Here is a 12,489-nt window from a genome sequence, read left to right as displayed (position 1 = left end):
TTTAAAGGTAATGACTATTGAGGTCTTGTAAACAGATGGTTATGCCATGGGAAAGGATTTTAAAAAATTACATTGAAGTTGTGCAAGCCAGGCATTGTTAGCTTTGACATCTTTGGGTTGCCTCCTTTGAAAATGCTGGTGAAAATAATTTATTGCTAAATTTAAGGTTTGATTAGATTGATTACACATCACAAGCTGGATTCACTGATCAGATGCGCTAAAAGCACACTATTGACACCTGCTGGTTACAAGGGGGTAATGCCAAATGAAAAGCATTTCTACAAATTGACAGATTGTTATTGTTCGTCAGTGTTAATACAAATATTTTTATCATTATACTGTAGTTATCACACTTGGTTTAAACTATTAAAATGATAGATTCTATGTAGTTTGGATGAAATTAGTACGTATTACTCTACATACTCCATTCAAACGAACTAGCAGCTTCAGTAATGTGGTTTCAATGCTATTCACAGCTCCTCAGAAGATTAAAGTGATAATTAAATGCTCTAGTTGTATCCACATTGCTCTGGGATTCTGGCATTGGAGTTGAACACAACAAACAAGGATGCTACAGACTGCAGCATGACTAACTCACTTCATGGCACCATGAACCCCTGTTGTTCTACTTGCACTACTGTATCTCAAGTGATAGCCAGTATCTCTCACATATTATTACTATGTAGTAGGGAAGTGGGCACATTTGTCTCTTTTTTCCAGCTGCTTTCCATTGACTCCAACTGTCACACGTGTCACTTTCTGTCTCTTAAATAGGTTTTGTAAGAAAGAGTTTTGATCTAGATTTACAGTACTGAAAAGCATGCATTTCCGGTTCCTCTTTTTTCATCGCTTCCTTCCTTCCTTCTTCCTTTTTCCTCTATGTTTCGGGCTGTAGGGAACTGGTTTCAGATGGTATCAGCCCAAGAGAGACTCACTCGTACCTTCACCCGCAGCAGCCACACCTACACACGCACAGAGCGCACCGAGATCAGCAAGACCCGTGCGGGCGAGACCAAACGGGAGGTGCGGGTGGAAGAAAGCACCCAGGTGGGGGGTGACCCCTTCAGGGATGTTTTCGGTGGATTCCTCGGAAGGGAGAGCCTGGGACCCTTCAACAGTCCCCAGGGCCGGCAATCAGAGGGTGTGTGTGTTTGTAGGCGCGTTTTAAAGAATTATTATAGCTTCAAAATGACTTTTTTATTATTTATTGATCCTTTCCATATTTATATTTTCATATAGAAATCTGATATATGGAAATATATGCTAAAAGTTTTTAAAAATATCATATATCCAACATATATTTCAAAATATTCCAAAAATGGCTGTTTACAAATATTTTTTCCAACCATTGAGATTACAAATATGCGCATATATATGTAATTATATCTAAATTCAAAGATGTATTGGAACATATGTTCATATACAGTATGGCTATATTAATATAGATTTATATATGGATGTAAATATTCATGCACACGGGTTATTTATAGCAGAATTTTAAATTTTTCTTTTAGTTTGCAGCTGGTATGAGTTTTTTTTTTTGTGTATGTGTGTGTGATGATGTCATTGTATGCATGTGTTTATTGGGTTTTCAGCAGGAGTGAGCACACTCTTTCCACAGCAGAGGTTTATGACAGAAGAGCTGGGCTGGAAAAAGTGAGCAGCCGTCAGCTCTGCAGAAACGTCCAGCCAGAACATCAGCTTTATGGGAGAAATGCCTGAATTTTATGTGAAATGTCTGATATATGTCCCTCCTCTCTCAGGTGAATCGGGTACACAGGAGATGACTGCACAGGTGACGAGTCCCAGTGGGAATACGGAGGACGCTGAGATCATTGAAGGAGAGGACAGCACCTATAGCGTGCGTTTCGTGCCACACGAGATGGGCCCTCACACTGTCAATGTCAAATACAGGGGTCAGCATGTTCCTGGAAGCCCCTTCCAGTTCACCGTGGGGCCCCTGGGAGAGGGAGGAGCTCATAAGGTTCGGGCTGGTGGTACCGGATTGGACAGGGGTGTGGCTGGAGTTCCAGGTAAGCAGTATTGTTGAAACTAAAACTGGACAAATAGTTCTTAATACCTGGAATAAGTAAAATAGAAATATTCAAAATAAGGAAGAAATAAAGAAAATAAAGAAATATCCTGCTATTAATTTACCATTGCTTTAATACCTTTATATTGTATATGTATGTACATGCATTTATTTATTTCTATACTTTAATTTCTTTTTATTTATATATTTTTAATAATTTTGTATGTTTTTTTGTTAGTACATAACAATTTATTAAAATAAAATGATTATTAAAAATAAAATTTGAAGCATTTTACTAAAATTAAAACAATATTGACAGGAATTCAGGTGCTGTTCATCTGGGATGCTGCTAGTATGACTTTAGATTACCATAGATACATAATTTTAAAAATGTATGTGTGTGTGTGTGACTTTTAGCCGAGTTTAGTATCTGGACCCGTGAGGCTGGTGCTGGCGGTTTGTCCATTGCTGTTGAGGGTCCCAGCAAAGCAGAGATTTCCTTTGAGGACAGAAAGGACGGTTCCTGTGGTGTGGCCTATGTTGTACAGGAACCCGGTAACTGCAAATGCTAACTTTAGCCTAGTTTTGATTTATAAGTAAAATAGTTCGTTTAATATTTAACATTCAATTACACTCAGTCTGTTTTTTTCCCTCTTTGATTTCAGGCGACTATGAGGTGTCAATCAAATTTAACGACGAACATATCCCAGACAGCCCTTTCATCGTTCCTATTGCCTCACTGTCAGATGACGCTCGTCTGCTTACTGTCACCAGCCTGCAGGTGAGCAAATCCAGATCAAACACACTGTTTTTTTGTGTGTGTGTGGAGATGGATGGTTATTGTGTGTGGCAGCGGGACGGGTGAGATTCAGGCACTCTTGAGAGCAGATGGCAGCTCTTTTATCAACAAACACTTGATGGAGAACATACAATAGATTATCATGAGACCCGACAAGTGTACTTACACTTCCCTTCAAAGAGATTCAAAGAGTTTCTCTGGAAAAATCTAATGAGCGTGACAAAGTAGCACATCATTTTTTTTGTTTGCCGTTCAGAATATGCTTACTGAGAAAGACACATTGTTCAAACCCGGTATTAAAGCCTGGATGCACTTTATCCCACTTATTCCAAGGCTACTTGTTAAAAAAAAAACAATTAGACAGAAAAAAATAGTTCTAAGCTGTAATAGTTTATTATTCTTTAATAAACTGCAAAGACAAAAATGAAAATGGCTGAATAGAGCATATACTAACCCAGTGTTTCCCAACCCTGTTCCTGGAGGTACACCAACAGCACATATTTTGATGTCTCCCCTATCTGACCCATTAATTTTAAGTTTTGGAGTCTCTTCTAACGTTCTGATGAGTTGATTCAGGTGTGTTTGATTAAGGAGAGGTTGAAAATGTGTACTGTTGGTGTGCCTTTAGGAACAGGGTTGGGAAACACTGCACTAACCTACATGATATTCAGTCACAAGATGGCTCTAAACAGTCAAAAATAGCAGTGTGACTAATGAACATATGGATGTACATGAATATGTAATAAGAAAAAATAAGAAAAACTAATCTACACTGAACTAAACACTGATTCAGCATTGTTATTATAGTCTGTGGCTTATCATAAGTCTGATACACTTCATCTCGATTAAATAAATGAAATGCAATTGGCTTTTAGTAAAAAGGGCAGGGGCTACTCTACATGCCCCGCCCTTTCTTCATGTTATTATAACATCAGACATCGAACAAAGCTGTACATTTCAAGGCACACTTTTTAAACTTCTGAAGATTAGACGATATATTAAAAGACAAGTTGATTTATGAATCTGTCTGACTGTCTGTGTGCAGGAAATGGGCCTGAAGGTGAGTCAGGAAGCCTCATTTGCTGTACAGCTGAACGGAGCGAGAGGTGCAATTGATGCTAAGGTGCACACGCCGTCTGGAGCAGTGGAGGAGTGTTATATTACTGAGCTGGACAACGGTGAGCATATGAGGACATACTGTAGTCATGCATGAAAAACACTAGGGGAATTATTTGTATCTATATAGTTATATGATGTCATATGCATGTTTATTAAGATTTATATATAATTGGATCAAATATACAGTATAGTGTTTATGAAACTGTTATATTATTATTTATGTACTATTTAATATATATATTTATATTATAATATATAATATAATATAATATAATATGATAATATAATTATATAATAACATGTATTCTATGTTCATGAATTCATTATTTTATATTTTTATTTTAATAATTAAATAATATCTTAAATCATTAATATACAGGAGAGTTATTTTTATCTATACTATAGTTCTATGATATTATGTATGTTTATCAATATTTATATATAATTATATTAAATATAAAGTGTTTATGCATTTCATAGTATTATATATGTACTATTTAATGCTATTTAATATATTTTTCATATATTTACTATTTTATTCTAAATATTTTATTGTATTATATAATTTATTTTATCTTCCTAAATTCATTTTTTTTGTTTTTTATTTTAATATACATATATATTTGATGATATTTTTTCTAATTAAAATAATATATTAAACTAATGACATACAGCAGAATTATTTTTTATCTATAATATAGTTCTATGATGTTATGTATATTTATTAATATATGTAACTTTAATAAATATATAGTGTTTATCAATTTTATTATACTATTTAAGCATTTTATGCTATTATTTATGTACTATTTAATATATAATTATATAAATAATATAGAATTCATTATTTTATACTTTTATTTCTATATTTATTTATATTTTATAATTTTAAATGATATCTTAAATGAATAATATACAGTGTAAATAAATTGTATGTATTTAAAGGTTATTCTTATTTATTTCCACTGTTTAATGTATGTACCATTAAAAAAAAACTACTTTAAATAGCATTTTATCTACTGTACTTAACACTGCATGGCTGTGTCTGTGCAGATAAACACGCCATACGGTTTATTCCTCGGGAGAACGGCGTCCACTCCATCGATGTCCGTTTTAATGGGAGCCACATCCCAGGCAGCCCCTTCAAGATCCGAGTAGGGGAACCTGGCCAGGCAGGAGATCCAGGAATGGTGACTGCTTTTGGGCCTGGACTGGAGGGAGGAACGACAGGTATGACACCAACAAACAGACAGTCTGTTAGTTAGGATTCTTGGTCTATCAGATGCCAAAATCAAACAATAAATCAGGAAAATATATGCAAAGTGTGCTGTACAAAATTATTATGTTTTTATCCTAACAAAAAGTCTAATCTCCTATGGTCAGACAGTAATTCATTTTTAATAAATGGGTAAAGTATTAATGCAAAATATTAGACAGTAATGAGCACCATGATTTGCTTTAATGTGTGATATGACTAAACAGTGCTCATCTCTCAATTCATTTGAGTAGAAGCTTGGATCTGGAAACAATATGTCACAACTTATAAAGCAGATAATGCATGTTAAAATCCAAATGCAAATGAACTCATTGGTTTACTGTCTTCTGTCTCAGGCGTACCATCAGATTTCATTGTGAACACGTGTAATGCGGGGTCAGGAGCTCTGTCGGTCACTATTGATGGCCCGTCCAAGGTGAAGATGGATTGTCAGGAGTGTCCGGAAGGATACAAGGTCACCTACACACCCATGGCTCCTGGAAGCTACCTCATCTCCATCAAATATGGAGGGCCGCAGCATATCGTGGGCAGCCCATTCAAAGCCAAAGTCTCTGGTGAGTCACCAAACACACAGCATTACACCACTATAAATGTACCCACAGAACTAAAATGTTGAGGAAAGACATGTGTGAGTACAAGCTAAGAAAACACATCTGGCAGGTTTTGAAATCTCAGATTTTACAGAGACAGTGTTATTTTATTTTATTTTATTTTATTTTATTTTATTTTATTTTATTTTATTTTATTTTATTTTATTTTATTTTATTTTATTTTATTTTATTTTATTTTATTTTATTTTATTTTATTTTATTTTATTTTATTTTATTTTATTTTATTTTACAGTTGTCTTGCACGTACATGTAGATGTGCCAGTTTGCCAAAGAACATTTTTTTGATTCATAGTTCACCTGACAGTTTCTGAAACCATTTTTATACTATTTGTGCAGTTTATATTATTATTTATGCACTATTTAACATATTTTATATTTTTTATATTCATGAACTCATTATTTTATATTTTTTAATTAAATTAAAAATATTTTATGATTTTTTAAAATAAATATATACAGTATAATATGAATTTAATGTATTTATTTATATCTTTATTTATTTCCACTTTGTTATTTTATGTTATATTGTTAATGTTTTTCATCCATACTCAGTTATTACCAAAATTAGTATTATGATAAAAATAAATTAGTTTTAAGATAAAACTAAAATTCAAAATATAAAATTATCAACACTGTAAGTTGTCAACAAACTCAAACTGCCTCTTTTAGGTGCACGTCTGTCTGGTGGCCACTCTCTACACGAAACCTCATCGGTTCTGGTGGAAACGGTCACAAAGTCTTCGTCTGTGGCCGGATCCTTCTCTACTCTGCCAAAGTTTTCATCTGACGCCAGTAAGGTGGTCTCCAGGGGGGCAGGCCTCTCCAAAGCCTTTATTGGCCAGAAAAACACATTCACTGTGGACTGCAGTAAAGCAGGTAACGCGCTAACCATTCTCAGTTAGGACAAAAACATGCATATAAAAAACATTTTTTTCATAAATACTGGCGGTTCATTCTGCTGTGGGGACCCCTGATAAATCCAAATAGTCATTGCTGCGGCCTGTAGAACAGTGATGTCATGTACACAACTACGCACATTGAAGTGTGCATGTGCAACGTGACCTGCTGCATGGCTGCACCCGAAATCGTATACTTCTATACGGTTGAGTAGTAAATTCTAATTCAAATGTAGTACATATTCGAGTAGTGTCCATTACTTTAGTCTCTAAATTTACACTCCGCAGCAGTAATGCACCAAAATGCTAGATACCAACCAATGTGAAAATACAAGAAGAAAAAAAGATAATGATGTCGCAACTCGCAACCAGAGACATCTATTAAATGTCTATGGTTGTAAGCCCAATGCTTACTATGATGCTTGGGTTTGGGGTTGTGGTAGGTGTACACGCACTGTAATGTGTATTTTAATAAATAATACAAATAATTATCATTTCTAGCAACGAATAAATGAATGAATGAATGAATATTATATTCCAGTGTATGTAAGCGTTGTCAAACTTTTCTTAATGCATTTATTAAGCTGTATTCACAACAAGCTTATGCATAATGTATTGTTTTTAGTTGAAACAGTTAAAATGTGTGAAAATAATAAACGTACACATGTACTTAAGTACATAAAAGTACACACACATACTGTACATACATATATTACACACACAGACACACTCATGTCGATATTTGGTTATCGCATTTACATTTTTTATTTTGCCGGTAATTATTTATTCATACATTCGTTTTCCTTCGGCTTAGTCCCATTTTTTTAATAGGGGATCGCCACAGCGGAATGAACTGCCAACTATTCCAGCACGTTTTACGAAGCGGATGCCCTTCCAGCCGCAACCCAGTACTGGGAAATCTGATATTTATTGAATAAAACCCTAAATCACAAAAAACAGTATATATATATATATATATATATATATATATATATATATATATATATATATATATGACTGTATAAATGCATTTATTTTCTCGTCAGGGACAAACATGCTAATGGTGGGAGTTCATGGGCCGAAGACGCCCTGTGAGGAGGTGTATGTCAAACACATGGGCAACCGAATGTACAACGTCACATACACGGTGAAGGAGAAAGGAGACTACATCCTCATAGTCAAATGGGGGGAAGAAATGGTGCCCGGAAGCCCTTTCCATGTCACAGTGCCTTAAAGACTGTCTTCAGACCCTTCGCCACTATGCAGAGACTCGATCGTCCCGGGACAGAGACGGGACAATGCCTTTATTAACTCACCAGTAATCCAGAAAAATTATGTTTGCGTACGCTTCCAGTATGTGTTCATTTCACGCTCTTTTTGTATTATGTTATTTTGGGTGATGTGAGTCTATAGTGAATGTCTGAAGGACGTGATGGTTTTATTGCTAATTTGAAGATGCTACATGCTAAATCACCACATCCACTTTAATGTTACTGTCCGGACCATTTGCAGACATCATTAACAGCCTAATTATTTCATTTTTTTTTATCTGATGCCAAATTTACTCTTATTTTTAGGATGACATAATGGTTTAGTTGGAGTCTGGATCAGAAATGAAGCTGGACTCGATCATGGGCTAAGTTTGAGCAGAGAAAACCTGATTGTTAAGACTTAGAATCATTTCAAAAAGAGAGTCTAAAGGATCTACACCGAAGAAAATATGCTTACATACAGTATGCTTCATCAAAAGTCCATTATGTGTTCATTTCATTATCTGTCCTTTTTGTATTTTGTTATTTTAGGAGATGTTAGCCGTTAGGAAATGTCTGAAGGATGAGATGGTTGCGATACTAATTTGAAGACACTACATGCTACAGTACATGCTAAATCATCACATCCAGTTTATTGACCAGTTGCAGACATGATTTAACAGCTTAATTATTTCATCTTTTATATATGATGCCACATTTGGTCTTATTTTTAAGATGAAATAGTGATTAAGTTGGAGTCTGGATCAGAAGTGAAGCTGGACTCGATCTTGGGCTTCAATGATTGTTAAGCCGTAGGATCATTTCAAAAAGAGAGTCTAAAGGATCTACACCGAAGAAAATATGCTTACATAAGAGTACGCTTTATGCAAAGTCCATTATGTGTTCATGATCCATTTTATTTTGTATTTTTGTCAATTTAGATTATGTGTGACTTGAGAATGTTTGCAGGAGACACGGATGTTGTTGTTGTTGTTGTTGATGCTAATTTGAAAATACTACATGTTAAATCGCATCCACTTTTGTTATTGTCCGGACCATTTGCAGACATAATTTAACAGCTGAATTATTTAATCTTTTTTTTAATTTTTATTATCTAATGCCAAAATGGGTCTTATTTTTATGATGGAATAACAGTTTGGAGTTGAAGCCAGTCTTGATTTTTGCAGAGAAAACCTGATTGCTATAGGTTCAGGTTCACACTGTGTCTAAACTGGTTTAAACGGCTCTCAACGGGGTTGTGTGATTGGTTAGATGAGTTTTTCCTTCTCTTTTCTACCAAGCAGTGTAGCAAAAGCCGTTCAGCATGTGAATGTTTGAAATCCCACAGTTTTTACAGTGACTATTGTTAAAGAGCAACATTTTATAGTGATTTTATATCTATGAATTTAAATAGTAATGTATGAAGAAACACTAATTGTTTGATAAATTTAATCTACTGTTTGTAAAACTGTGCTGGCATATTAAAGTTTTAATTGCGAATATGCTGTTAATTGATTGTCATTATATCTAGCCAAGTTAACTAAAATAAATAATGGCGATTTGTACCTTTGGTAAACGTTTAGTACACATTTTAAAGAAACTAAAACGAAGTATTTTATAATAGTAAAAATAAAGACCATCCATTAGTACAGTACTGTACGTAGTACGTGTTCCAGTCTGAGCCGCAAGATGGCGGCCACACATCACTGGACTTCCCAGCTGGAGTTAATGAGGTGTTATTAGTCACTCCATCAATACAAGCTGGTCAGGAGAAAAGCTCCGTCAGGTCAGTGTTTGAACAGTAATATAGATTTAAATTTAAATCAGCAGTAATTTACAAGGTATCTCTGGTACATCCATGAAAATCGCTTAAAAATAACAGGTGAACAATGAAATGTCGAGAGAAAGTCAAGTTTTCCGTCAGATCTCTTCATTAACACAATAAAAGTTGCTCACTGGGTAAAAACACGTCTAAATAAAAAGTATATAATCTTTAAACTCAGATTATATGCCTTGATACACTTTAGAAATGTTACTTTTGAGGCTTCAAATGTGTACTGGAGTATAAATGCTCATTACCTAACGCTTTCTTTTCAATTTATTGAACATAAATAAAACGTATATGTTTGTTTATTTTATGATTGTGATCTATATGCCATATACATACAAAAAGTAATATTCTTTGGTTATATGAATCCAATCAGTTCAGACACGCGTGCTGTTTTACAAGAGACATCAATATTGTGTTGTATTGTGTACACACTTTATATCAAATATTCTGCTCATCTATCAACGTGTCAGAGTCCTGATAAATATGAAAAATATGTAATATTTCAGTTCTATAGACTTCCATACTATTTAATTGTGATTGATGGGCATTTTGTTGGTGCAGGAATCAGATGCTCGGAGGAAGAGGAACGTGATGACCCATTATTTACCTCCTTTGGACACTTTTGTTGAGTAAGATTGCTCTTTTAACTGTGGTAAATCATAGTTATCTAAATGTTTCTTATATATATTTTAAGTGATGCTACTTTATAATGTCACTTCCAAGCTAGTTTTATTCTAATGACGCCAAATAATTCCTATATCGACCGCCTCTGGTCGCCGGCTGCAGTCAATCACATAAGCCCCGCCCTCTCTATGTAAACTAATGGGCTATATGCACAGCTATTGTTTTTCAGCCAATGATAAAAGCTTAATGTGACCTTTCAATTTCATAAGGTTGTTTTTACAGCATCAATGTTGTAGTGTAATTACAATACATTCAGTTAAATAAACTTAATCATTCATTTAGTTGTTCAAGCGTAAAACAAGATGAAAGACAGTGTAAACTATAGCGCTGTCAGGATCGGCAGGCGAGCACAGGAACTCAATTGAAAATACTGGGGTAAAGTAAACTGTCACGTTTTAAAGACATGGTGAGGAAAATGAAATTTAATAGAGTGCTTCTAGTCTGGTCTGAGACCCACTTTATATCGTATATCTATCTGGCAGTGAAGATCACTGATTTTTAAAGAAAACAGACCTTCAAATGTGGCTGAAATGTAAAGTTTGTGTGCATATACCCCATTAAACATGAGGCAAAAAAAATCTAATTACATATAATAAACAAAATATATATAAATAATAAAAAAACACATTAATACACATAAAATATCAGTAAAATTACATGCAACAAAAAATATAAATAAAAAAAAAAACAAGAGAAAAGAATGACACATGATTACTCGATTCACTTTTAGCCATTTCTTTAATCTATAGACCATTTTGAGGGACATAAACTATAACAATGGTCCTAATGTTCCTGTTTCAGATCTTTCATTTCCAAAGCTTCTGTGAATCCAGAAAGCTCCACATGTTGATACTTTTATTAATGACAGCCGTGTTTACATTAGGTATGACTGAATCACCCCTTGTTACAGTTCTGAAAAAGTTTTAAGACAAGCAAGAATTGTTCATGGGCCAGTTATATTGCCATATTGAAATGTTGAGTAATTTGTAATACCCCTTATTACATCTCAGTACTACTTTCCTCTTTAGGGACAAGAGTTCAAATAGCCTGAATTAAACAGGTTATCTATATACAGTATGTACTCACTCTACATTATGAAAGTGGAAAAACTGGTTCTTTATACAACTGTGTCCCTGTAGGCTCACAGGTCAACCCATTCCCTTCATGTGCTTTTCATAAAACTCACCTTTTGCTCCCTGCCATGGCAATATCCACAGTATATATATCCAAGGAATTCTCCTTTTGCAAATAAAGACAGATAGAGGGCCAGTGGCGGCACCCTGTCGCCTCATCAGTATGTGAGCATCCTCCTGAAAGGTGCTTGATCTTGACTTTCTTTTTGTCCCTGGGCCGGGCCTTCAGGAGATAGAGGCCATCTTAATGAGATACGGGGGATGACAGGAACCTAATGGATTCCTGGTCATTTGTAATGAGGATGTAAATGGCAATAAAGGCTCAGGGGCTCCGGAATTAAAGCTGCATATTTCTAACACCGCAGTCGCAGTGGAGTCATTCAAATGGATTTCTTGTTTTAGTGAATACGTAGGAAGAAGGAAGGAGGAAAAAGGCATATAAGGAAGAGAGAGTGGGATTTTTAACATCTGGTTGTGCGCGTGTGTGTGGGACAGTCGTTTAGCAGCGTTAATGACCTTGCACCTGTGGATGAAGGTATAAGGGGCGAAGCGTCCTTCCTTTGACAGTGTCTGATTAACTGGGCTTAATCTCCTGTGGATTGTGACGCAAGCTGAGGAAAGTCGACTAGAGCAATTACCAGGTTTTTAAGTGATGGATAAATAGCAGGTGTTGTATTTAAAAAATGTAGTTAAATGTGGTCATGTTAGATAAATTTCATGATTAAGTGGGCAAAAGGTCTGGTATCAGTGGTGTGGGTTTGTTTGAAGTACAGGCCACATGGAAGTCACTTTCAAGCAGAGCTGTTGATGTAGATGAATGTGGCAAATTTGCATAACCGAACAAACCTGATGTGAAAT

The 12,489-nt window shown here is 35.0% G+C and overlaps 1 protein-coding gene across 10 annotated transcripts in view; it reads left to right on the top strand.

Annotated features, from left to right (window-relative positions):
* The window catches only part of flncb (filamin C, gamma b (actin binding protein 280)), a 63,419-nt gene extending 53,936 nt beyond the window's left edge, over nucleotides 1-9,483 (top strand). For 6 of the 10 annotated variants that reach the window (XM_056455907.1, XM_056455912.1, XM_056455913.1 and 3 more), the window contains 9 exons: nucleotides 896-1,141; nucleotides 1,764-2,033; nucleotides 2,450-2,587; nucleotides 2,698-2,813; nucleotides 3,877-4,009; nucleotides 5,004-5,180; nucleotides 5,562-5,780; nucleotides 6,507-6,713; nucleotides 7,780-9,483. In XM_056455907.1, the coding sequence (XP_056311882.1) occupies nucleotides 896-1,141; nucleotides 1,764-2,033; nucleotides 2,450-2,587; nucleotides 2,698-2,813; nucleotides 3,877-4,009; nucleotides 5,004-5,180; nucleotides 5,562-5,780; nucleotides 6,507-6,713; nucleotides 7,780-7,967 (1,694 nt within the window). In that variant the 3' untranslated portion in view covers nucleotides 7,968-9,483. The remainder of the gene's footprint in view (nucleotides 1-895; nucleotides 1,142-1,763; nucleotides 2,034-2,449; nucleotides 2,588-2,697; nucleotides 2,814-3,876; nucleotides 4,010-5,003; nucleotides 5,181-5,561; nucleotides 5,781-6,506; nucleotides 6,714-7,779) is intronic. The other 4 variants (XM_056455917.1, XM_056455916.1, XM_056455915.1 and 1 more) reach the window with 1 other exon arrangement.
* Nucleotides 9,484-12,489: the final 3,006 nt, after the last annotated feature.

Source organism: Danio aesculapii, chromosome 4, assembly GCF_903798145.1.
Source record: "Danio aesculapii chromosome 4, fDanAes4.1, whole genome shotgun sequence".
Lineage (NCBI taxonomy): Eukaryota > Metazoa > Chordata > Actinopteri > Cypriniformes > Danionidae > Danio > Danio aesculapii.
The sequence above is the reverse complement of the archived record's forward strand: the minus strand, read 5'-3'. Positions and strand labels throughout refer to the sequence as shown.